We start from the raw sequence: 27921 nt of genomic DNA, 5'->3' as shown, positions 1-27921 counted from the left end.
TATTACATGGATATACCTGAATATTTTATTAATAACCCTGATGTTCAGAAAATAAGGTCTTAGATTTATTTTCCCAGGAGTAATAAATATATCACATTTAGATTAAACCTGTTTCTTTTTCACTCTTCTTCAGTCTAAATTAATACCTTAGATGAATCTGGGTTTTATTTATGGGTTATAAACCTAGAATATCTCCTTATTATCTACCACCCTGATTGTAAAAAATAAAACAATAATTCAGGCAAACCTTGTTTTGTATATTTCAGATTTTGTTTTGATTTTTAAAGTTTTGTTTAAACTCAAGGTATTACTCTTGAGAGAATCTTTCCTCCTATCCAGTTTCAAAAGGCAGCCTAACATTCCAAGTGTTAGGAAGTGGCTGAACAAGAAGTGGTTTGAGAGGCAATTCTGGAATCTGAATGTCTGGATTCAAGTACCAGCTCTACCCCTTATTAGTTCTGTGCCTTCAGGCAGCATACTTGGCCTCTCTATGCCTCACTTTCCTCATATATGAGGAATTGGGGGATGCATTGTGATACCTAGGACAATTTTTGAGTAGTAAATGAGATAATCCATATAAAGCACTCAGGAAAGTGTGCACCTATTTAAATTACATATTGTTACACAATAAGATATCCAGTGTTTTGCTCAGATTAAGTCTCCAAGTTGAATGACGCTAATTCCCCTTGCTCCACTCAAAGCACATCTTTTTGTGCCTCGTATTTAATTCAAAATGTTATTTAGAATGAAGCCTAGTTAAGTTGCAATATGTCACAGAGACTACTCATGCCCCAAATACCCATTCTTACCCTGTTCTCTTGGTGATAGAAATTCCCCCATCCTCCCAGGTAAAGACCGACCACATAATTCTTTTCCTTCTTCCTTCTTGATGGTGTGGGGACACATGGCAGGAACAACTACTGTGATCTCAAGATGGAAGCACTTGTTTAAGGACCTTGGCACAGCCTGGGTCCCTGAAATGATAGAGCCACATACCAGCCCCAGACTAGACTGTCCACCTGGACTGTTATGTCATAGTTTTGAGTAAGCCACTGTATCTAAGGGTATCATCCTGTTACAGCAACCTATCCTATATCAGAGTACATAGTGTTCCAAATAAAACCCAGTGTGTATTAAAAAAAATAAAACAATAGTTTTGTGAATAGTACTGTCAATTCTTTAGCTTTAGATAAGATACTTGGATTATATTGAATTGTTGCTCTATAGTTTTATATTTGGAAGAATAAGGCTCTTCTAACAATAAAGTTAATAGAAATTTTTCTTTCTTATGAAGTCTCAGAGAAGTAGGGTTAGAAGGGAATAAATTAGCAATAAATAAATAGTATCATTATTGTAGACAGGACTTCCAGGATAGATGGTAGGGCAGAAGGATCCTAGGATCACCACGTCCTATGGATACACCTAGATAACATCTACATCAGTGTAAATAATCCAGAAAATGACCAGCAGAACAGACTCTCTGCAGCTAAATGTAGAGAAGAGTACACATTGAAGAGGGTAGGAAGGGTGGAGACAGGTTGGGAGTCAAATGGACCCACAAGACTGTCCATGAGAGGGATGGATGCTATAGACAGAATGGAGAGGAGCAGACCTCACACCGGGCACCCCAAATAGAGGGGGCCCACACTGCAAAAATGAATCCTCATAACATTTGGCTTTGAAAGCCAGAGGGGCCTAACTTTGCCAGTTCTTACAATCAGTGGGGCTTAACATCTAGAACTTTAAAAATCAGTGGGCTTGGGTGGGGGGGGGAACCAAGATGGCAGAAAGGCATGGAAGTTTTTTGTGTGTCTCGCGCCCATGAAATACAGCGAGACCAACACTAAACCATCCTGCACACCCAGAAAACTGATCTGGGATCAACACAACAATCTGCACAACCTGAGCCACAGAATTCAGCAGGTATGTGGCATGGAGAGGTGGACTCAGGGAGTGAGAAGCCACGGCAGGCAGGGAGCCACTTTTGCGGGTGGAGAGGGGGGGAGGGAGAGGGAAAATACGGGAAAAGCACCCCTCCCCAAAAGCAGCTGGAGAGAAAGTGGAAAAGTGGAAACAGCCTCAGGGACTAAACTAAAAAAAGGGAGAAAGAAGAGGGTTTAAATTCCATTAAGACAGTAAACAAGAGGAGTGCAGAGTCTGCAACTCTGCAGCTCGATACCTGGCGGTGCTCTGGTGGGAAGGGCGAATCCCCAGGAGCAGAGTGGGGTCCGGGAGGTTCTTGGGCCACATGGGGAAAAGCGGTTCCACTGCTGGAAGGGCATTCAGTAGAGACTGTTGAGGTCACCTGGTCCCAGCAGACCCCAGAAAACAGCCACATTTGCTGGTGCTGAGACAAGGTCCTTAAGGGTGAAGCCTGGTGCCAGATGTGTGTTGTGGTTTTCCATAATTCCTGAAATGCTGCTGCTACACTATCTTTCAAACTTTTCCTGGGGCAGGCTGGCACCTGGCTGCAGTCTTGGGGCACCAGCAGCAGCAGGGTCCAGCAAGCATTCCTGGGTGCAGCTGACATTCGGCCATTACTTGGTGAGACCCTGACGCAGAGAGGCTGAACGGGTCAAAGTTGCAGTCCTTCAGAAGTAAGGGGCCAGGGAAAACAGTCACATCTGAGACAAAACTCAGGAGAGAGGTACTGCCTGGGGCTTGGTCACGGACAGTGAAAAAGTAGGGAGTGGATGAAAGCTGAAGACAGAGGACGGATGTGCAACTGCTGATTGAGGAGAACAGAGTTCCGATACTAGAGACTGGGTGACGCCATTTTCACTGCTCCCGCACGTGCACATACACACCTATGAGTGCCACAACAATCCACCCCAGTAGGCTAGCAGCACCATCTAGTGGAGAATGGAGCCATTACACTAAGCCCCACCCAACTGGGCCAACCTCCCTCTTTAAGAATACAAGTCTCACGGCCTGCATAGTTTATGGACTATAAAGTGCTTCATAGTCTGACTTCTAGGGAAAAGCGAAGTAGTTTTCAGTCGTATTTCAATCTGTTAGCAGGTCCATCTATTCAATTTTCTTTTTCACTTTTTCTTGAATACAGAAAGAGAAAAAATGGTTTTATTTTCAAATTAAAAACATTTTAATTTTTAATATATTTTTTACTTTTGTGTAAATTTTTTCAAATTCTATTTTACTGCCATTTTATTTTATTCTACTTCAGTGTATTCACGTTTTCAAATTTTCAAATGACTTTTTTCTTTTTCTTGAATACAGAAAGAGGAAAAATTCATTTTTATTTTCAGTTTTTATAAAAAAATTTTTTGATTTTTATACTATATTTTAAACTTCTTTGCAAATTTTTTCAAATTCTATTTTACTTCCATCATTTCATATACTTCAGTGTATTCATTTTTTCAAATTCTCAAACGATTTCCTTCCCCCCTCCCTTTTTTCTTGATCTCTCAAACCACTTTCAACACCCAGACCAAAACACACCTAGGATCTAGCATCATTTATACAATTTTTGTGTTTTTTAATTTTAATATTTTTTAATTTTAATTTTTTAAATTTTTTCTACCTCATTAATTCCTTTTCTCCCTTCAAAATGATGAAACAAAGGAATTCACCCCAAAAGAAACAGCAGGAAGAAATGACAGCCAGGGATTTGACTAACACAGATACAAGCTCGATGTCTGAATCAGAATTTAGAATCATGACAATAAGAATACTAGCTGGAGTCAAAAACAGACTAGAATCCCTTTCTGTGGAGATAAAAGAAGTAAAAACTAGTCAGGACGAAATAAGAAATGCTATAACTGAGCTGCAATCACGGATGGATGCCATGGCAGCAAGGATGGATGAGGCAAAACAGAATCTGCCATATAGAGGACAAACTTATGGAAAATAAGCAGAAAAAAAGAGGGAGATTAAGGCAGAAGAGCACGATTTAAGAATAAGAGAAATCAGTGACCCTTTAAAAAGGAACAATATGAGAATCATGGGGGTCCCAGAAGAGGAAGAGAGAAAAAGGGGTAGAAGGGTTATGTAAACAAATCATAGCAGAAAACTTTCCTAACCTGGAGAAAGACACAGACATCAAAATCCAGGAAGCACAGAGGAACCCCATTAGATTCAACAAAAACCGACCATCAACATGGCACATCATAGTCAAATTCACAAAATACTCAGGCAAAGAGAGAATCATGAAAGCAGCAAGGGGAAAAAAAGTCCCTAACCTACAAGGGAAGACAGATCAGGTTTGTAGCAGACCTATCCACAGAATCTTGGCAGGCCAGAAAGGAGTGGTAGGATACAATGTGCTGAATTGGAAAAATATGCAGCCAAGAATTCTTTATCCAGCAAGGCTGTCATTCAAAATAGAAGGAGAGATTAAAAGTTTCCCAAACAAAAATTAAAGGAGTTCATGACCACTAAATCAGCCCTGAAAGAAATTTTAAGGGGGATTCTCTGAGGGGAGAAAAGATTAGGGAATGAATGAATACCAGAAGCAACAAAGATGAGAAAGGACCAGAGAACACCACCAGAAACCCCAACACTACAAGAAACATAATGGCAATAAATTCATATCTTTCAGTACTCTAAACGTCAATGGACTCAATACTCCAATCAAAAGACATAGGGTAACAGAATGGGTAAGAAAACAAGATACATCTATATCCTGTTTACAAGAGACCCACTTTAGACCTAAGACACCTTGAGATTGAAAGTAAGGGGATGGAGAACCATCTATCATACTAATGGCCGAAAAAAGAAAGCTGGAGTACACATACTTACATCAGACAATCTACACTTTAAAGACTGTATCAAGAGATGAAGAAGGGCATTGTATCATAATGAAGGGGTCTATCCACCAAGAAGACCTAACATTGTAAACACTTATGCACCACATATGAAAGCACCCAAATATATAAACCAATTAATCACAAACATAAACTCACTGATAATAATACCATAGTAGTAGGGGACTTCAACACCCCACTTACAGCACTGAACACATAATCTAAACAGAAAATCAACAAAAAACAATGGCTGTGAATGACACACTAGACCCTATAGACTTAACAGATATATTCAGAACATTTCATCCTAAAGCAGCAGAATATACATTCTTCTCCAGTGCACATGGAATGTTCTCCAGAATAGATCACATACTGGGATGCAAATCAGCCCTCAACAGGTACAAAAAGATCGAGGTTATACTGTGCATATTTTCAGACCACAATATATGAAACTCAAAATCAACCACAAGAAAAAATTTGGAAAGGTAAAAAATACTTGGAGACTGAAGAATATCCTACTAAAGAATGAATGGGCTAACCAAGAAGTTAAAGAGAAAATTAAAAGTATATGGAAACCAACGAAAATGATAACACCACAACCCAAAACCTCTGGGACGCAGCAAAGGCGGTCATAAGAGGGAAAGCATATAGCAATCCAGGCCTTCCTAAAGAAGGAAGAAAGACCTCAGGTAGACAACCTAACCTTACACCTTAAAGAGCTGGAAAAAGAATAGGAAATACAACCCCAAACCAGCAGAAGACAGGAAATAATAAAGGTTAGAGCAGAAATTAATGCTATCAGAACCACAAAAACTGTTGAACAGATCAATGAAACCAGAAGCTGGTTCTTTGAAAGAATCCACAAAATTGATAAACCACTAGCCAGTTTGATCAAAAAGAAAAAGGACCCAAATAAGCAAAATCAAGAATGAAAGAGGAGAGATCACAACCAACATAGCAGAAATAAAAACAATAATAAGAGAATATTATGAGCAATTATACACCAGTAGAATGGGCAATCTGGAAGAAATGGACAAATTCCTAGAAACATATACACTACCAAAACTGGAACAGGAAGAAACAGAAAATTTGAACAGACCCATAACCAGTAAGGATATCAAATCAGTAATCAAAAATCTCCCAAAAAACAAGAGTCCAGGGCCAGATGGCTTTCAAGGGAAATTCTACCAAACACATAAGGAAGAGTTAACACCTGTTCTCTGTTCCAAAAAACAGAAATGGAAGGAAAACTTCCAAACGCTTTCTATGAAGCCAGCATTACCTTGATTCCAAAACCAGACAGAGACCCCACTAAAAAGGAGAACTATAGACCAATTTCCCTGATGAACATGGATGCAAAAATCCTCAGCAAGATATTAGCCAACTGGATCTATCAATACATTAAAAACATTATTCACCACCACCAAGTGGGATTTATACCTGGGAGGCAGGGCTGGGTCAATATCCACAAAACAATCAATGTGATTCATCACATCAATAAAAGAAAGGACAAGAACCACATGATCCTCTCAATAGATGCAGACAAAGCATTTGACAAAATGCAGCATCCTTTCTTGATAAAAACCCTCAAGGAAGTAGGGATAGAAGGAGCATACTTCGAGACCATAAAAGCCATATATGAATGACCCAATGCTAATATCATCCTCAATGGGAAAAAACTGAGAGCTTTCCACCTAAGGTCAGGAACAAGACAGGGATGTCTAATGTCACCAGTGTTATTCAACATAGTATTGGAAGTCTTAGCCTCTGCAATCAAACAACACAAAGAAATAAAAGGCATCCAAATTGGCCAGGAGAAGGTCAAACTTTCACTCTTTGCAGATGACATGATACTCTATATGGACAACCCTAAAGATTCCACCAAAAAACTGCTAGAACTGATTCATGAATTCAGCAAAGTTGCAGGATATAAAATCAATGCATAGAAATTGGTTGCATTCCTATACACCAACAATGAAGCAACAGAAAGAGAAATCAAGGAATTGATCCCATTTACAATTACTCCAAAAACCATAAAATACCTAGAAATAAGTCTAACCAAGGAGGTGAAAAATATACACACTGAAAACTATAGAAAGCTTATGAAAGAAATTGAAGAAGACAAAAAATAATTTGGGAAAGATTCCATATTCCTGGATAGGAAGAATATTGTTAAAATGTTGACACTACCAAAGCAATCTACATATTCAATTCAATCCTTATCAAAATAACACCAGCATTCTTCACAGAGCTAGAACAAATAATCCTAAAATTTGTATGGAACCAGAAAAGACCCCTAATAGCCAAAGCATTCTTGAAAAAGAAAACCAAAGCAGGAGGCATAACCATCCCGGACTTCAAGCTGTAATCATCAAGACAGTATGGTACTGGCACAAGAACAGACACTCAGATCCATAGAACAGAATAGAGAACCCAGAAATCGACCCACAAACGTATTGCCAACTAATCCTGACAAATCAGGAAAGAATATCCAATGGAATCAAGATAGTCTCTTCAGCAAGTGGTGATGGGAAAACTGGACAGCAACATGCAGAAGAATGAACCTGGACCACTTTCTTATAGCATACACAAAAATAAACTCAAAATGGATGAAAGACCTAAATGTAATAAAGGAAGTCATCAAAATCCTTGAGGAGGAAGCAGGCAAAAACCTCTCTGGTTTTTGCCGAAGTAATTTCTTACTGAACATGTCTCTGGAGGCAAGGGAAACAAATGCAAAAATGAACTACTGGGACCTCATCAAAATAAAAGGCTTCTGCACAGCGAAGGAAACAATCCACAAAACTAAAAGGCAACTGACAGAATGGGAGAAGATATTTGAAAACGACATGTCAGATATAGGGTTAGTATCCAAAATATAAAGAACTTATCAAACTTAACACCAAAAAAACCCCACAAATAATCCAGTGAAGAAATGGGCAGAAGACATGGATAGACACTTCTCCAAAGAAGACATCCAGATGGCCAACCGACACATGAAAAAATGCTCAACTTCACTCATCATCAGGGAAACACAAATCCACAATGAGATACCATCTTACACCTGTCAGAATGGCTAACATTAACAACTCAGGCAACAACAGATGTTGGCGAGGATGCGGAGAAAGAGGATTTCTTTTGCATTGTTGGTGGGAATGCAAGCTGGTGTAGTCACTCTGGAAAACAGTATGGAGGTTCCTTAAAAAACTAAAAATAGAACTACCCTACAACCCAGCAACTGCACCACTAGGTATTTATCCAAAGGATACAGGTGTGCTGTTTTGAAGGGACATATGCACCCCCATGTTTATAGCAGCACTATCAACAATAGCCAAAGTATGGAAAGAGCCCAAATGTCCATCAATGGATGAATGCACACACACACACACACACACACACACACACACACACAATGGAGTATTAACTCGGGAATCAAAAAGAATGAAATATTGCCATTTGCAACTACGTTGATGGAATTGGAGGGTATTATGCTAAGTGAAATTGGTCAGAGAAAGACAAATATCACATGACTTCACTCATATGAGGCCTTTAGGAGACAAAACAGATGAACATAAGGGATGGGAAACAAAAATAATATAAAAACAGGGAGGGGGACAAAACATAAGAGACTCATAAATATGGAGAATAAACAGGGTTACAGGAAGGGTTGTGGGAGGGAGGATGGGCTAAATGGGTAAGGGGTGTTAAGGAATCTACTCCTGAAATCATTGTTGCACTATATGCTAATTTGGATGTAAGTTATAAAAAGAAAATTAAAAGAAAATAAAATCAGTGAGCTTGGCTCTGGGAGAGCTGGAGAGAAAGAGGAAACTGAGTCCTTACCCTTAAAGAGATAGCTCAACAAACAGCCCCATTGAAATACAGCACAGAAGCAGTAGTTTGAAATCCAATGAACATATACAAGAAGATTTATTTACTAATCAGAGCATGTGTCAGAGTGGCAGAGATCATTGAAGAGACTTAAGAACAAGAGAGCTGGGAGCTGTCATTTCCCTCCCCCATCCCCAAGCTGAGCTACAAAGACCCCCACGGGAACCAGCACTGCATGAACACTCTCCATCTAGCTTGCTAACAGCACACCCCAACCCCACACACTTCTGTGGATCTGCTGTCTCCATTCCAGCCTACACAGAAGTTTTCCTTGGTGGCTGCAGCTCTCTTCCCACAGCAGACAGGTATGGACCTTGCTATCAGTGCATCCTAACCCTGTGATCTCCTGCATATCTTCCCATTCCAATACATCCTTGGCTGAAGCCCATCCAAATGGTGCCACAATCCCAGCAGTGTACAAGCAGCCCCAATAGGGGAAAGCACCATTCCAAAGTGACTCCTGCTCCAGGGAGAGGGGAAGATAACTACATACACCAGTCCAACTATGGTCCCAGAAGTGAGCTGGGGGCAGACATCTGGTCTGACTTCAGGCTCCACCCATCAATGAAAGCTTCTCTGGGACAACACAGGGAAAATGCCATGGAGTTCAGTGCTGCTGCACCTCTGGCAAACACTTGGTCTGACTCAACTCAGGCCAGACTGGCCCACTAACAACAGAGGGACCAAACGTTGCCCTGCAAAATGCAACAAGAGCCACTGCAGATTACTGAAGGCAAAAGCAGCTCAGCCACAATAGTAGGGCAGATGCAACACATAGAGCAGACACCTCTGAAGTACCAGTTTCTGATGAACAAGGAACATTGCACTGCAGAGCTCTATAAGACATTTTCTCCATAAGGCCACTGCTTTCAAGAGCAGTAGATGTAACTGACTTTCCTAACATGTAGAAACAGACAGAATTAAATAAAATGAAGAGACAGAGGACTATGTCCCAAATGAAAGAACAGGAAAAAATCACAGCAAGAGAGCTAAATGAAATGGAGGTAATATTCCTGATAGAGAATTTAAAGTAATGATCATAAAGCTACTCACTGGACTTGAGAAAAGAGTGGAAGACCTCAGACCCTCAATAAAGAGAACACATAAAAAAACAGTAAGAGATGAAGAACTCAATAACTGAAATTAAAAATACACTAGATGGAAAATAGTAGACTGGAGGACACAGAAGAACAGTGACCTGGAAAAAAGAGTAGCAGAAAGCAATCAAGTTCAGCAGGAGAAAGAAAAATAATAAGAAATAAAAATAGATTAAGGAAACTCAATGACACCATCAAGCACAATAACCATCTGCATTATAGGGATCCCAGAAGGAAAAGACAGAAAATTTATTTGAAGTAATAATAGCTCAAAACTTCCTGAATCTGGGGAAGGAAACAAATCCAGATCAAGGAGGCACGGAGTACTCCGAACAAAGTCCACTGAAGGAGGGGTCCACACCAAGATACATAGTAATTAAAATGGCAAAAAGTAGCGATAGAGACTTTTAAAAGCAGCAAAAGAAGACAGTTACATACAAGGGAAATCTAATAAGGCTATCAGCTGATTTTTCAGCAGAAACTTTGCAGACTAGAAGGCAGTGGCCCGATTTCTTTTTTTCTGAAAGAAAAAACAAACAAAAAACACTGCAGCCAAGAATAAACTATCCAGCAAAGCTATTATTCAGAATAGGAGAGATAAAGAGTTTCCCAAATAAACAAATGTTAAAGGAATTCATGACCACTAAACCAGCCTTAAAAGAAATGTTAATGAGGACTCTTTGAGTGGAAAGGAAAGACCAAAAGTAGAAGAAAAGCAAGAAGCACAAAAGCAATAAAATTAAGTATATCCATAAAGATCAGTCATAAACTAAAAGTACATGAAGTATGACACTATATACCTAAAAGGTTGGAGGGAGGAGTAGAGGATGGGTTTAAACTTAAGTGACTATCAACTTAATATAGGCTACTATATGTGTAAGATGTTATATATAAACCTAATAGTAACCACAAATTGGAAACCAGTAATATATATGCAAAAAATAGAGAGGAATCTAAGTATATCACAAAAGAAAACCAGTAAGAGAGAAAACAGAAAGACAAGAAAGAAACAGAGAAGAGCTATAAAAACAACCACAAAATACTTAACAAAATGGCAATAAATATATATCTATCAATAATTACTTTGAATGTAAATGTAAATGCTCCAACCAAAAGGGTGACAGAATGAATAAAAAAGCAAGACCTATCTATATGCTGCCTATCAGACTGATTTCAAAACTAAAGACACATGCAGATTAAAAGTGAAGGGATGAAAAAGAATTTATCATGCAAATGGAAGTGCAAAGAACGCTGGGGTAGTAATGCTTGTATCATAAAAAATAGACTTTAAATCAAAGACTGTAACAAGAGACAAAGAAGGACACTACATAATCATAAAGGGGAGAATCCAACAATAAGATACAATTGTAAATATTTATGTGCCAACATGGGAGCACCCAAATACATAAAGCAGATAATAAAAAATATAAAAATTCAAAAACATCAAGGTCATAAAATGCACAATGCTATAAAACTAGAAATCAATCATTAAGAAAAAATTTGGAAAGAATGCAAATAACATGCTACTAAACAATGAATGGGCCAACCAAAATTAAAGAGGACATCAAAAAATACAGGGAGACAAATGAAAATGAAAACAAAACAGTCCAAAATCTTTGGGATGCAGCAAAAGTTGTTCTAACAGGAAGGTTTATTGCAATACAGGTCTACATCAAGCAGCAAGAAAAATCTCAAACAACCTAAACTCACACCTAAAGAAACTAGAAAAAGAATAATAAACAAAATCCCAAACTAGTAGATGGAAGGAAGTAATAAAGATTAGAGCAAAAAATAAATGAAACAGTAACTAAAAAAAACCCCAATAGAACAGATAATTGAATTCAGGAATTGGTTCTTTGTAAGGACCAACAAAACTGACAAATCTTCAGCCAGTCTCATAGACAGATAGATAGAGAGGACTCAAAAAAAATCATAAATGAAAGAGGAGAATAACAACTGATACCACAAAAAAACAAAAGATTATAAGAATATTATAATAAATTATATGTCAATAAATGTCAATAAATCTAGAAGGGATGGATAAATTTTTAGAAACCTATAACCTCCCAAAACTGAATCAGGAAGAAATAGAAAATTTGAATAGGCCAATTACCAGGAATGAAATTTAATCAGAAAAGCAAAAACAAAAACAAAAAATCCCCAACTCCCAACAAACAAAAGTCCAGGACCAGATGGCTTCACAGGTGAATTCTACCAAACATTTAAAGAAGAGTTAATACCTATTATTCACAAAATATTCCAAAAATAGAAGAGGAAGGAAAACTTCCTAATTCATTCTGTGAAACCAGCATTACTCTGATACCAAAACCAGATAAAGACACTACAAAAAAAAAAAAAAAGTACACACCAATATCTCTGATACACACAGACACAAAGATCCTAAACAAAATATTAGCAAACCTAATCCAATAATACATTAAAAAATCATTCACCACGATCAAAATCAAGTGGGGTTCATTCTGGAGGTGCAAAGGTGGTTCAGTATTTGCAAATCAATAACATGATAAATCACATCAACAAGAGAAAGGATAAAAACCATGTAATCATTTCAATAGATGCAGAAAAAACATGTGACAAAGTACATGTATTCATGATAAAAACTCTCAACCATGTAGATTTAGAGGGAACATACCTCAACATGATAAACTCCATATATGGAAAACCCACAGTGAACATCATACTCAAAACATACTCAAAAACAGAGCTTTTCCCTAAGATGATGAATAAGAAAAGGATGTCCACTCTCACCACTTTTATTCAACATAGTACTGGAACTCCCAGCCACAGCAATTAGACCATAAAGATATAAAAAGCATCTAAATTGGTAAGGATTTGCAGATGGCATACTATATATAGAAAACCCCAGAGACTCCACCAAAAATTTATAATACTCATAAATGAATTCAGTAAAGTCACAGGAAACAAAATCAATGCACGGAAATCCACTGCATTTCTATACATTAATAATGAAGCATCAGAAAGAAATTACAAAAACAATCCCATTTACAACTGCACCAAAAATGGTAAGATACCTACGAATAAACCCAGGAGGTGAAAACCAAGTGGGTGAAAGACCTGTACTATAAAAACTATACAATACTGGTGAAAGAAACTGAAGATGATACAAACAAATGGAAAGATATACCATGCTCATGGATTGTAAGAATACTGTGAAAATGGCCATGCTACCCAAAGTAATCTACCGATTTAATGCAATCTCTATCAAAATACTATCTAAAGCAAAATCAATTGTGAAAAAGTAAGGACTATTAAGGTGGCTGTACTGTCCCCAAATATTATCATCTGGAAATGTTTCACTTCAGTTTTTATATCATAATCGGTGGTTTATCTGGATTTCTGATTACCAACTAGCTCTGGTTGCTACAAGTTAGTTCACTAGTTTAGTTTCTTCTAACACTTGGCTGACATGCCCAATCAAGAGGACGGGATGAAAATTTTAAAAATAGTTCTATTTACTGAGTGATCAGAAAGGTAATTTGTGGTTTAAGAGTGGAGGGAAAGGTACAAAGAGTAGCTAGTAGGCACAGAAAGAGTTAATAAATTCAGGAGAAACTTTTCAGTTTGTGAGTGGAGAGAAGAGAATAAATTAAGTGAAGGTGGAGGAGAGGGAGAGAAAGAGAGACCAATTTTCCTGTGGCAATTTAAGACCACAGAGTGAGGGTGGCCATCAACACAATGTGATTCTGTGCAGCTGATATTTGTAGAGTAAAATGCTCTAACGACTTCATTTCAGGCTGGCACTGAGATCAAACTATACCTCAGAACATAATAAGCAGCAAAATGGGCAAATTAAGTAAACTGTGGTAATTTGAGGCCTGGCCACACAGGTCTTGAGGGTGATTTGTGGGTTAGTTGTGTGTCACTGATGAAGAATGGTTCCATGACTAGCAAGAATACAACTTATGTAAAAAAGGGTTCATTTGAGTCTGTGTGCTTGAGAGATTTGAGAAACTGCTGGCTGGTTGCTTCTCTGTTGACTATGATCAGAATAAATATTAAATAAAAAACCATAAGGTTGGATAGTCATAAGAGCAAAAGAAAAACCCTTATGAAATAGAAAATGTTGGTGGTGAAAACTGGTACGATAGAATATTCAAATCTTTACGTCTTTAATTTTTACCTCACTACCTTCCATATTTAGAACATCAGGCAAACAAGAATTTGAAATATACAACACAATGAAAGCATAAAAGTATGCTGGTGAAGGGGAAATCCAGTGACAAAGATTTACCAATCTCCAGAACTGCATTTCGTATATTTCAGGGAATAGAAGGAATAAACTGAACTATGTCAAGCACAGTATTTAAAGATTCTGTAGGCATACGACATATGTGCCTACCCAGATATCTAAGCATTAATAGAGGGACTATCTTAACAAAACGGGGCCTGGGAATGATGCACATTGCTGACACTAATTTGACATCCTTAACAAAGTCAATTACTGTCTGCTTCTCACTTTTCAAGATATTGCCTATTACTTTCAAGGCATTGTCCTAACATGGTTGTAAATCAGTGAGTCCCGATAATTTGAGGAGTTAGAGAAGCATTAGGTGCTAACCACACAAAAAATGTTTGATTCTGGTTCAGCTACCTACTATAGACTGAATGTTTGTGTCTTCCCTGATCCCCCAATTCATATATGAACCCTAATATCCAATGTGATGGTCTTAGGAAGTGGGGCTTTTGGATTAGGTCATGAGAGTGAAACCCTCACGAATAGGATTAGTGCCCTTATGCAAGAGACCCCAGGTAGTTTACTTGCCCTTTCCACCATATGAGTTTATAGTTAATTAAAAAAAAAAAAGCACCATTTATGAATCAGGAAGCAGATCTTTACCAGAACCTGATCATGCTGGTACCCTGGTCTTGGACTTCCAAGCCTCCAGAACTGTGAGAAATAAATTTCTGTTGTTTATAAACTGGCCAGCCTATGGTATTTTTGTTACAGCAGCCTAAACAGACCAAGACATTATACCTTTACGAGTGGGAGCAAACATGGCCAAGATTGTAGAGTTCATACGTCTTTTCTAGAAGGAACACTATGATATAACACCATGATATAAAAACAAACGACATTCTTTCATTAGAGAAGAAGTAAATTTGCAAGAACATTAAATACTTAATATATTTTGAGGTTTATGCAATATTAAAGCAGACAATTTCAAATTGGCAATATTTATTTTCAGTCCACATCAGATGAGAATTAAAATAATACTTAAAAATAAATATTGAGATGAAATACTGAAATGTATACGATAGGTGGGTTAAACTCATCCAGTTTAGAATATGTATGAAACCTAGCACTAGAGCTTTAAAAATAAGTGATCTCATCCAAACTCTTTGTTTAAATAATTGAAGGTGAAGTAAAGTTAAATCTTTAGCTTGTGGTCGGTCACACAACATCATAATGCCACAGTGAGGATTAGAGGTTGAATCTTTATGCTCCAAAGTGTCTCTGTATGGTCTTTACTGTAGATGAAATGTCAATTCCCATTTTGTAAAAAAAAAAAAAAAAAAAGTCTCATCATCAAAGCAGTGAAGCAGTGAGTGGAATGTATCCTTTATTCCTATTTGTTTCAGAAAGAACACACATTGTCACACTCCATTTGTTCACATTTTAACATGCCACATCCAACCTCTAGTGATTTTAGTATCTCTCTGCTACAATAAGTTGTTATATAACAGGTGGTGCAGGCTAGATGCGGCCATTATAGTGTCCTTGCAATGAATAGGAATCCAATCACTGCAGATTAGACACAGTTCAGAGAAATCACTCTTAGTGCTGCTGTTCTCCTTAGAGACAGGAAGGCTTTGTTTCCAAATCTAATTCTGAAGTACTAGAGTAAAAATCTTTCCAATAATGCTTCTTGAAATTGTCCCTTTAGTACAAAAGGAAAAAAAATACTGTATGTCACTGGTTCCCTCAGTTTTTGATAAGTGGATTTCACTTATTTCTTGATAAGTTCATATTTTTTTAAAGAAAATAAGCAGTCAAGTTCTAAATCAATCTGAGGGGGAAAAGCATATTTATGGATTTCAAAGCTTCATCTACCATTTTCTAAATTAAAGGCCAAAATACATGAAAAAAAATTAAAATGTGGAACTTTGGAAGGGATAAGCAGAAATAATCATAACAGAAGTACATTAAACAATTCTGATGAGAGATGACATCTAATTTTGTAAAGTGAAATACCATGGAAGTATATACCAGCAATTTGAATTGAAGATGCATCTTTTTAACTTTTACATTTTCCTCTCAAGAACACTGCAATATAATGTAGATATGCAAAGTCATTCTCTGGTTCTTGCAACCCATATTGTAATAGTTATATTCATAAAGGGTGCCACCATTTGCAAAATAATTTCAACTTATTAATGTGGGAACCATATTTTGACTTACTGGCATTTATAATCAGTGCCAGGGTAGCATATGGCTGGGGGGAAAAATAGAGGTGAAATGTCAATTTGTATAAAAACTACCCATAATAGGCCCTCTGATCTCTGTCTCTGTCTCTCTGTCTCTCTGTCTCTCTCTCACACACACACACACACACACACACACACACACACACAGAAAAGAAGTAGCAGCTTTGTTACAAGCATTTTAAATGCATTAAATCAAAGTTAAATTGACAAATATAGTGTAAATATGTCATTTTTCATATCAATAAAAATCTCTTCTTAGGGGAAGGCACATTTTCTCTCATATCCATTTGTCTTTTATTTTCCTGGGAGGACAAATTTCTCCCATCCTTCCTGTTCCAACAAAATCTTTACCTACATCAAAACTCTCCTTTTCGGTATTAGGAGAATAGTATTCCTCCTCCTGCTTTGCATTCTTACCATACACTCCCCCTCCTCTTCTTCTCCATCTTATTCCCTTATATTTTTCTCGGTAAACCCGAGTAAACTCCTTCCACAAACTGTCTATAAACATATAGAGAAGGTCTGCCTTCTCTATACTGTTTTCTCATATACGTGTGTACATAGCTATCCTTCCTTTCCCAGCACTTAAATGGTATTGTAATAGATGCTGTCAACTCAAAACTGAAAGGAGTTACAGTCTTGTGGGGGAGGAAAACATATAAGCAATTCTATTTCAGCAGAGTAGAAGTATAAAATATGCCTAAATGAGTGATGGGACAAAAAAGATGAAGTTAACATCTCTGTTGGCATGAGTTAAGGATCTTCCTACAGAGGAGGAGATGCTTGAGCTATACTTGGAAGGTCAAATAAACATTTTCTAGACAAGGGTGCCTGGGTGGCTCAGTCTGTTAAGCATGTGACTTGATCTCGGCTCAGGTCGTGATCTCACAGTTCGGGGGTTTGAGCCCTGCCTTGGGCTCTGTGCTATTTGGTGCAAAGCCTGCTTGGGATACTGTCTCTCCCTCTCTCTGCCCCTCCCCCCACTTGTTCTCTCTCTCTCTCTCTCTCTCTCTCAAAATAAATAAACTTAAAAAATTGCTAGACAGATGAGGAAGGAAAAGAACATTCAAGACTGTGGAGGCTAAGATGTCTGAAAGACCTTTCTATTAAGTAATCAGAACAGTGTTACCTTTAATTCCTTATTATCTGGAATATGTATCTAATTTTTTATGTCTGAAACACCTGCAATCTGTAGTGTTTCTCATCTGTTCTACTTAAATATTACTTTAAAAGTTAGGAGTAAAAAACTACTGATCTTTTCTCAATGCAAATTCTATTTGGATCTCTGGCAGCAAGATACCCAAAATGCAGGAGGAAAGCAGAGAAACCATAGCAATACTCAGTCTACTGGAAATTTCAGGAAACTAATGAGAAAGTGTAGTGAAGAGAGGGACAGCCAAGGCCATATGCTACTGTGGTTCTCTTCTTCCCTCTTTAATCTTTTTATTTTATCTTTTAGTTAATTCTTCTTTCTTCTGCCCCTTTAAATGGTTATCTCCATAATTCATTTTTGATGTAGAAGTTTACACCCTTCTCTGGGAATCTCCCACTTGACTGGCATGGGTATCCTTTCTATGTGGATAATGCCCATCTTGGTATCTCCAATCTCAATAACTTTCCTGAGTTTCAATTCTGAATTTCCTATATATCTTTCACCATTTTCACCTAAGAAATCCTACCAGCACCTTGGAGTTTATATAGCACTTTGGAGATTTTTGATGGTTTTATTATGTGTCAACTTGTCTAGGCTACAGTCCCCAGTTATTCAACCAAACAAATTTAGGTGTCACTGTGAAAGTATTTTGTAGGTGTGCTAGAGTCCATAAACAGCTGACCATAAGTAAGGGATACTATTTCAGATAATCTGGATGGGCCCAATTCAATTAGTTGGAGAATTTAAGAGCAGAAATAAGGCTTCCCTGATAAAGAAATTCCATTTGTATACCACAGCGTCAGGCAGTAGCTCAGAGTTCTAGCCTGCCCTTCTCAGGGCCTGCATTATGGATTTCAGACATGCCTAGTCAGCCCCCGTAATCACATAACCCAATACCTTGTAATAAATCTCTTCTTAATATACATTTCTTACAGATTCTGCTTCTCTGGTTGAACCAGGACTGGTAGAGGTTTACAGACTCAAACTGGCCTTCTCTAGTAATTTCCCAATTCTGTTAAAGATATTGCCATTTTTCCATTATCAAACATGGTCTATTAATTCCTTATCTCCTGTACTTATTCCTTCCTTTTTGTTTCAGTTGGTCTCTCCATATTGAGATTCTTGTCATTTCACTTGGGTTTGTACCAGCACAACAGATAAAGATGTTGGTCTTCTGCTCCAATTTTATTGGCTCTCTCACAGCCTCCATGTCATTTACAGTGCTCCTATATTACATTCCCACCAAATCTGCCATATTTACCTTTCTACCAGATAGCAACCTTCTGCTCCAACCAAGCTGGTTACATCCTGTTCTCTCTTCATGACTTTCCATATATATATATGGAAACTATATATACATATATACATACATATACATATATATATATATATGTAATTTTTTAATGTTTATTTTTGAGAGAGAGAATGCACCTGTGAGAACAGGAGAGGGGCAGAGAGAGAGGGAGACAGAGGATCCGAAGCCAGCTCTGTGCTGACAGCAGAAAGCCCAACACAGGGCTTGGTGAGTTGAATGAATGGTGAGATCATGACCCGAGCCGAAGTCGGACACTTAACAGACTTAACCACCCAGGTGCCCCATGACTTTATATTTTCTGCTTCCACAGTTTTCCTTATATCATCCTACCTACTAGGTATGTCCTTCTGTCTTTTTCCTATCAATGCTTTAAGACCATCTCAAAGCAGCCCTACTTATATGCTTTATACCTCTCTCTCCAGCACTTGTCAGAGTGCTTTGTGAAAGAGTAGTGCGCAGCAAATGTTTATCAAGGGGGTTGCTGACTGAATCTTAGTAACTAAAGCTTAGAGCATTAACTGTGTATATATCTTCATATAAACCCAGAGTGGTTCCTATTACTTGGTCAGTCGGATAAAAAAAAATTTCTAGACCAGACTAATTCTGTACTGTTGGTCTTATACCAAGTTTGAAGTGTAAGGGAGAAAAAAATAGTTTTTTATTTTTTGTTTTTTGTTTACTTAGGTAGAAAAATAATTTCTTGATGTCCACTAACAATGAGCATAGATAAGAAGCAAGGGGACATTTCACTCAGTTGGTTAAACATGAGGATGGCATGAAACCAAACAGATGTTAAGATTCCTTTTAAGATAAATGACTTAAACTAAACTGGGAATTAGGGGAGGGAAAGATATAAATTACAAATGTATCACAGCTATCCTAAGTAATTTATGCCTTTTTTCCATGGATGAGCCCTGTTCCCAAAATTAAATATTAAGTGTTAAGTAAGACTAAAAATAAGGAATTAAGTCCAAGTTCTACTTAGAGTATAAAACAAAAATAAACACAACAAGCAATATATAGAATACTCTTCTTTGCTAATGTATAAAAACCTTCATACACAAAAATGTCCTCCATCAGATTTTGATTTAGAGTTTTTTTTTTAGAGAGAAGAAAGAGAGTTACTGATAAGTGTTAAAGATTTTACCATACAGTTTATATGCTTAGGCTTTGGAGAACCCCTCTGTTTTGGAATATATACAAATAGACTGTCCTTTTCCAGAGGGATCTCAGAATGGCTTTGGCACAAACTCTACTGATAACCATACTACATTTTTAGTTTCAGCCAGACTGTTGTGACATCAGCATATGAGTAAGAAAATCAATTAGGAAAAAAAATAATTACCAGTTTATACTTCTTCCTATAAATTATCTGAGAGCATAAGTCTATTTTGTTTTGAAATTTCTCTAAATTCTTAACATGTATGTTTTCTTCTGATCTAAAGATAATTAAAACATGTTTATCATTTGGGAATTTTAAGTGGTTTCTCTCAAATACTGCTGAGAAGATCTCCATAAGTAGGTAGTCTTAGGGAAAAAAAGTACAACCCATTGTAAGCAACACAGTTGATATAACTCATCATAAGTTATTCACACACAAAAAGTTACATTTCTCTGGTCCTTGGCTGCACATAACAAAATGAAAAGCAAAACTTTTGGAGCCTAAATAGAAAATAAGATTTATAATTTCCAAATGCAAATTAAATATACTTCTTTATTTCTAAAATAAGTCCATATAAAGTCTTTGCATTGAACTGTCTGTAAAAGGCCTATATGATATGGAACACAGTTGATGCAATTTTAAATATAAATGAAATTGTTTCAAAGAAAGCAATAACTTTGTGATAACATTAACATGTAGGTTTTGGTACTAATGAGTTGAGGCACTGCTCAATTTCAAATCCAGCTTTAAAGTGCAATGAGTTAATCATATTAGGCATTATAATTTTATAAATATCCTCGCAACATCTTTCTATAAGTAATCCACCCACCACGTAACAATTTTCACATTTTTTTCTTTTCATTCAATTATTAGTAATCTCGAGTATAACACTATCTGTGTTGGAAAATTAGTAACATAGCATTGAAAGCTCAGATGAACATAGAAATTCTGCTTTTGGTTTTAGTTTTATGAAAAGTTATAAGTTAAACAGCAAACTCCTAGTAGAACCCAGTAAAATCATACATGGAACACAGACTTACCTAGTTTATCTTGGAAAAGTTAAGAATCAGCATTAAGTTCTCAGAGGAAAGCTGAAATCCAAATAAGATTTGACCTGGTTTAAATGACTTGTGCTCTCTCTGGGTGAAATATCGGAGCTCTCTGCAAAGTCTTTACTTTCTCTTTCCCAATCTCTGTCTCCCTCTCTCTCAGCCTCTCTCTCCTCCCCTCTCTCTTTCTCACACATACACACAGTATGATTAAATTGCTTCTGTCAAGACTGGTTTTTCTATAGCTTATTATAAGACCATGAAGTGAAAAACCACACAGTAAATTTGCTTTGGATCATCTCATAAATACGAAAACTGCTAAATAGTCACAATTTGAAAACTGCTACATAGTCACAAAATCTTAAACTATATAATGGATACATATGTAAATCAAATGAAATGAAAATATTGCTTGCTTTATTAAAGACTATGTAGGTTCTCTGGTTATGTAAGAGATATCAGAGAAGTAAAGCTGAGGGCTAATTTCCAGGGTAAGCCTGTTTAAAGAGCTTTACATGGGCAAGAGGAAGGCCCATATTGATTTCTGACATCCTCCCTACTTGGCCTTTGTAATACACATGTAACACTTAAAGTGTCAGAATTATCACTTTGAAGATGCACTTATTAAGCACTCACAGGGTTCTGCTGGCTTTCCCCACACCCTTTCACATCCCTCCCTCCTGCAAGAAGACAAGCACTAGGGCCAGGGAAATGGTAAAGCACAGAAGAAGAAAAGGGCCTAAGCTTTGTTGAGTGCTTTTTATATATTAAGCCCTGTGCTCAGTGCGTTATACACATTTCCATTAACCGTCATCCTAAGTCCCTGCTATTGGTGTTGCTCTACTTGACAAATGTGAGAAGTGGAGCTCAAGAGTTAAGAAGCAAGGGCGCCTTGGTGGCTCAGTTGGTTAAGTGTCCAATTCTTGATTTCAGCTCAGGTTGTGATCTCATGGTTCATGAGATCAAATCCCACATCGGGCTCCGTGCTATCAGTGTGGAGCCTACTTGAGATTCTGTCTCCCTCTCTCTCTGCCCCTTCCCCACTCATCCTCTCTCTCTCAAGAATAAATAAACATTAAAAAAAAAGAGTTAAGAAGCGGTTAGTAAGTGGCAAAACTATCACCACCTCCCAAGTTTCCCCCACCCAAAGTAAATTCCAAAGTCCACATCCTCTGAAATCTATATAATTCCTTAAGCTCTTTCCATGACACTATGTTGAGGAAGGGAAAATGGCAGCAAAAACAACAACAACAACAACAACAACAACAACAACAAAACCATATTACCATGACAATGTTTTTCCTATGTTTCCTCTTCACCACAATGGCACTGAGGAATCAGAATTCAGTGTTCTGCTTTTTCCTTTTCTTCCCTCCAGTACTGTCTCAAGAGCATGAAGAGGTAAAAGGAGGTACGGTAATCACACTTCCTGTGCCTCAGGGCAATCATGCTTTATGCCTGTTGTTCTAGCGTATTATTACTAGTGTTCCCTTTTACCCTCAAAGATATTCCATTTTGGATGATGACTTATATAGTCAGCATATATTTAAGGAGTCGAGCAATACAAGTAAACTAAAGCTGCCTCAAAACAGTTACAAGGTGGGGCACCTGGGTGGCTCAATCGGTTGAGCATCTGACTTCGGCTCAGGTCATGATCTCACAGTCTGTGAGTTCGAGCCCTACATCGGGCTCTGTGCTGACAGCTCAGAGCCTGGAGCCTGCTTCAGATTCTGTGTCTCCCTATCTCTCTGCCCCTCCCCTGCTCATGCTCTGTCTCTGTCTCAAAAATAAATAAAAACATTAAAAAAAAAAACAGTTACAAGGTGATATTCTGCAATTCCAATTAGATTGTTACCAAATTGAACAGGCAAGGAATGGAAGTAGATGTAACTCAAAAGTTCTTGCCTAGTGCTACCTGGTAAACAATGTATCTCTCTTTTAGAACTTGAAGTATTTATCTGGGTTTCTTGCATTGGGAAAACATCTGTGCGGTATGGAGGCACCTTTGTCGGCACAACTAAAGCTAGTTAACTTGGGGCCAGAGGAACTGAAAAGGGACAAGATCATAACTTTCAAATAAATATAAAATGGCACATGGTCAGTCTCTTATTGCCAGCATGTCTCAAGCTGCCATTTTTATTCCTTTGGATGTCCTTAAGATGGGTGGTAAGGTGATAGTACACCATGACACATGAAAACCCACCATGAGAACTTTATCCCTCAAATAAAATGCAGATTACCTCAAAGGAGTAATATGAAGTAATATGAATTAAACAATATAGCAACTCAGAGAATCTCTTCAACAGGATGTATCCCATGTGATAGCCAAAAATTAAGTATCTATAGAAAACTAAAGGGGTTTTGAAAACAGATGGACACTTAACAGTACTAGAAATTTACTGTGCATCACAGAGTGATGTGGAGGGTGCTGACAGAGGTGGGCAGCCATGTCTGTGTGGAATGCCCTGGACAAAGATGAAATATCAAGAGAGAAGTTCTGCCATAAAGCCCAGCCCTAGTGGAGGATAGAAGGCACAGGGAGAGAAGGAAAAAGAGGGGCCTCCACAAGCAAACACTGCACATTTGGGCCATTTAGAAAAAGTGGAGATAACCTCCCAGAACTTGTGGCTTGGTACATGTTGCACATACTTAACTATACCTGCTGGCTGGGTACTTTTGTCTAAAGCCTAATCTGTAAAAGTACAAATGGAGATTGAGGGTAGAAGGCTATAGTAATGGATGCTGTTGGTGCCCTGCCCACACCCGCCTGGCACTTGCCGCTCCTGTCTGTGAGGATGGCGTCTCTGCAGGCACCTGCAACTCTCTGCTCAGGGCTCCTTCCAATTGTAGTCAGCTGGGCCCATGTGGAAAGGAGGCCTGAAGGGTCAGGAAGTTAACGATCCTGGAAACAGTCCTCATCCAGTGACAAATGAACGTTGCTGAATAAATGCTAGTGTCTTTACTCTCAGGGAAGACACCTTTACACTGTCTCCCACAGAATGCCAATAGGATCAAGCTCCAGTTGGCCAGAGCACTAATCTACTACATAACACACCTTATATTGACTTGCTTTCCTATTTCAGTTCCCAGTAACCCATACTGCTCTTTCTCTAGGGTCACCTCTCAAATAAAATACACCCAACATTTGTCTCAGGGTTTGTTTTTAGGGGACCCCAACTAATACAGTTGCCAAAGAGAAGCAGATTTCATTTTACAAGGCTGGACAGCTATAGCAAATATTTAATGTTTGGGAGATATGGGAAATTTTTCTTACTTAGGCAACTGATTAGTATTTTACAAATATTGGAATGATATATGGCTATGCATCTTGACTATTTTTTAATTACTTACTTATTTATTTATTTTGAGACAGAAAGAGAGCATGAGTGGGGGAGCAGAAGAGAGAGAGGAAGAGAGAGAATCCCAAGCACACTCTGTGCTATCAATGCAGAGCCTGACACAGGGCTTGATCTCATGAACTGTAAGATCATAACCTGAGCCGAAATCAAGAGTAGGATGCTTAATTGACTGAGCCACCCAGGTGCCCCAACATCTTGACTATTTTTAAAGGTATATTATACCTCCATCAACAGAGAAACATATCCCAATGATATGTTTCTTTGTCATCATGTGTTAAGCAGAGGTAGAAACTATATCAGATGGGACACTAGAATGTGGCAAAGTTAGTTAAATACATGCAACACCATACAGAAAACATAAACTATGCTACTGGCTATCTTAGGGCAGAAAAATATGGGATCCAAAACTGGTTTATATTAATACAAGCAGGGAGGGGATTTGGTCAATGGCCAGACTTGAAAAGGGAGAAAGAAACACCTAGAATAGAGAAGGCAATGCCAGAAGACTGTACTGAAGACAAGATATGTTCCTTGGAAACTAGTGAGGAATGCACCTGGTTGGAATCCATGATTGGCAAGTCTTAGAAGAAGGTTAAATCCACAAGAATGGGAAGCTGTATGAGGAGTCCTCTCTTCCCCACCATGAACAAGTACTACATCAGACAACCTTTCAAACCAGGTAAAGAAGGCCTGGTAATATTTGAGAAGGAACTCTTTCTAACTCCTCAATTATCCCCTTAACCAGTTAGTTGATGCCTGAAATGCTTATATGTAGGAAACTGTTCATTATACACTTAGAAGTAAAATGCAAACACCTGGTCAAAGAAACAGTATGAATGTGTCTGTCAGCATAAAAGCAACCAATCAGGTATGCTTTCTACATTTCTTGTATGTCTTATATAGTGCTTAATGAATAACATTTTTAAAAAAGGAGTCATTGTCAATGAAAAGGCTTACATACCAGAATCCTTTTGAAGAGAAGATAGTTAATAACTCGTCTTTATATTTCAACTCCAAATACTTCTCTTTATCCTCTCATTTCCTTACATCTAATCTTGCATTTTTTTTCCTCTTCCCAGCCCCGTGCTCCAAAACAAACAGGTAAAACTTTAAATCTGCTTATCAGGGGGAGGAGCCAAGATGGCAGAGGAGCATGGAAGTTTTTCTTGTGTCTCGCATCCATGAACTACAGCCAGACCAACACTAAACCATCCTGCACACCTAGAAAACTGATCTGAGGATCAACAATCTGCACAACCTGAACCACAGAACTCAGCAGATACATGGCGTGGAGAGGTGAACTTGGGGAGCGAGAAGCCAGGGAGATCAGGGAGCTGTTTTCGTGTGTGGAGAAAAGACGGGAGGGGGGCACCGGTGGTGAAATACGGGAAAAGCACCCCCCTAAAAGCAGCTGGAGAGAAAGTGTAAAAGAGGAAACAGCTGCAGGGACTAAACTAAAAAGGGAGAAAGGAGAAAGGAGAGGGTTAAATTCCATTAACACTCAATAAACAGGGGGAGTGCAGAGTCTGAAACTCAGCAGCTCCATACCTGGTAGTGCTCTGGTGGGAAGGCGGAATTCCCAGGAGCAGAGTGAAGGCTGGGATCTTTGGGCCACATGGGGAGAGGCGGTTCCCCTGCTGGGAGGACACTTGCTAGAAGCTGTGTGACTCCCCGAAAGGCGAAGGCCGCAGTGGATCTGGGAAAACAGCCACATTCGCTGGTGCTGGAACAAGGTCGCTGTGAGTGAAGCCTGGTACCAGATGCATGATGTGATTTGCCATAACCCCTGAAATGCTGCTGCTACACGATCGCGTGAACTTTTTCTGGGGTGGACTGGCACCCAGCCGCAGTCTCTGAGCATCGGCAGCAGCACAATCCGGCGAATGTTCCTGGGTGTGGCTGGCACCCAGCCATTGCTCGGTGAGACACTCCCACACAGGGGCAGAACAGGTCAAAGCCACAATCCTTCAGAAGTAAGGGTTCAGGAAAAACAGCCGCATCTGAGATAAAACTTAGGAGGGAGGTGCTGCCTGGGCCTTGGTTACAGGCAGTGTAAAAGCAGGTTGTGTACAGAAGCCGAAGACAAAGGACAGGTGCATGATTGCTGACTGGGGAGAAGAGAGTTCCGATATAGACACTGGGTAGCTGGGTGATGCCATTTTCACCGCTGGGCGCATGTGCATACACACCTACAAGTGCCGTAACAATCGACCCCAGTAAGCCAAGCAGCGCCATCTAGTGAAGAAGGGAGACATTACACTAAGCCCAGTTCAACTGGGCTAACCTCGCTCTTCAGGAACAATTAACACCTGCTTAGTTTATGGACTATAAAGCACTTCCTAGTTTGACTCCTAGGGGAAAACGAAGTAATTTCAATCGTATTTCAGTCTGTTCACCTGTCCATCTATTCAATTTTTTTTCACTTTTTCATTTCTTTTTCTTGAATACAGAAAGAGAAAAATTTATTTTTATTTTCAATTTTTATTAAAAATATTTCTTTCACTTTTTTCTACTAATATTTTTTACCTTTCTGTAATTTTTGCAAATTTTATTTTAATTCCATTATTTCATTTTATTCTACTGCAGTGTTTTTATTTTTTCCAATTTTCAAGTCATTTCCTTTTTTTTTTCTTTCCCCTTTTTTTCTGTAATCTATCAAGCTCCTTTCAACACCCAGACCAAAACACACCAAGGATCTAGCATCATTTCTTTGATTTTTTTTGTCTGTGTGGTTTTTTTAATATTTAAATTTTAATATTATTTTAATTTTAATATTTTTCAACTTTAATTCCTTTTCTCCCTTCAAAATGATGAAACAAAGGAATTCACCCCAAAAGAAAGAGCAGGAAGAAACAACAGCCAGGGAAACCAACACAGATATGAGCAAGATGTCTGAACAAGAATTTAGAATCGCAATAATAAGAATACTAGCTGGAACTGATCATGAAAGCAGCCAGGGAAAAAAAGTCCTTAACCTATAAGGGAAGACAGATTAGGTTTGCAGCAGACCTATTCACAGAAACTTGGCAGGCAGAAAGGAGTGGCAGGATATATTCAATGTGCTTAACCAGAAAAATATGCAACTGAATATTCTCTATCCAGCAAGGCTGTCATTCAAAATAGGAGAGATTAAAAGTTTCCCAGACAAAAAAAAAAAAAAAAATTAAAGGAGTTTGTGACCACTAAACCAGCCTTGCAAGAAATTTTAAGGGGGACTCTCTGAGGGGAAAAGAGATTAAAATAAATAAATATATACATACATTCATTCATACATACATACCAAAAGCGACAAAGACTAGAAAGGAGCAGAAAACACCACCAGAAACTTCAACTCTACAAGAAACATAATGGCAATAAATTCTTATCTTTTAGTACTCACTCTAAACGTCAATAGACTAAATGCTCCAATCAAAAGACACAGAGTAACAGAATGGATAAGAAAATAAGATACATCTATATGCTGTTTATAAGAGACCCACTTTAGACCTAAGACACCTTGAGATTGAAAGTAAGGGGATGGAGAACCATCTATCATGCTAATGGTCGAAAAAAGAAAGCTGGAGTACACATACTTACATCAGACAATCTACATTTTAAAATAAAGACTATATCAAGAGATGAAGAAGGGTATTGTATCATAATGAAGGGGTCTATCCACCAAGAA

At 38.1% G+C, this 27921-nt stretch overlaps 1 protein-coding gene across 5 annotated transcripts in view; it reads right to left on the bottom strand.

Moving 5' to 3' along the window:
• The window catches only part of LOC125166161 (regulating synaptic membrane exocytosis protein 1), a 286570-nt gene that overhangs the window by 19142 nt on the left and 239507 nt on the right, over positions 1 to 27921 (bottom strand). Inside the window, exon 1 of one of the 5 annotated variants that reach the window (XM_047859906.1) lies at positions 20890 to 21028. The exons of 3 other annotated variants lie outside the window; for them this stretch is intronic. Coding sequence is in view for 1 of the 2 variants with exons in the window: in XM_047859905.1 (XP_047715861.1) it covers positions 810 to 906 (97 nt within the window). In the remaining variant the exon portion in view is untranslated. Of the gene's footprint in view, positions 1 to 809; positions 1005 to 20889; positions 21029 to 27921 lie in introns of those variants that run through there. One more of the 5 variants, XM_047859905.1, reaches the window with a different exon arrangement.

This window comes from Prionailurus viverrinus, chromosome B2 (genome assembly GCF_022837055.1).
Source record: "Prionailurus viverrinus isolate Anna chromosome B2, UM_Priviv_1.0, whole genome shotgun sequence".
NCBI lineage: Eukaryota > Metazoa > Chordata > Mammalia > Carnivora > Felidae > Prionailurus > Prionailurus viverrinus.
The sequence above is the reverse complement of the archived record's forward strand: the minus strand, read 5'-3'. Positions and strand labels throughout refer to the sequence as shown.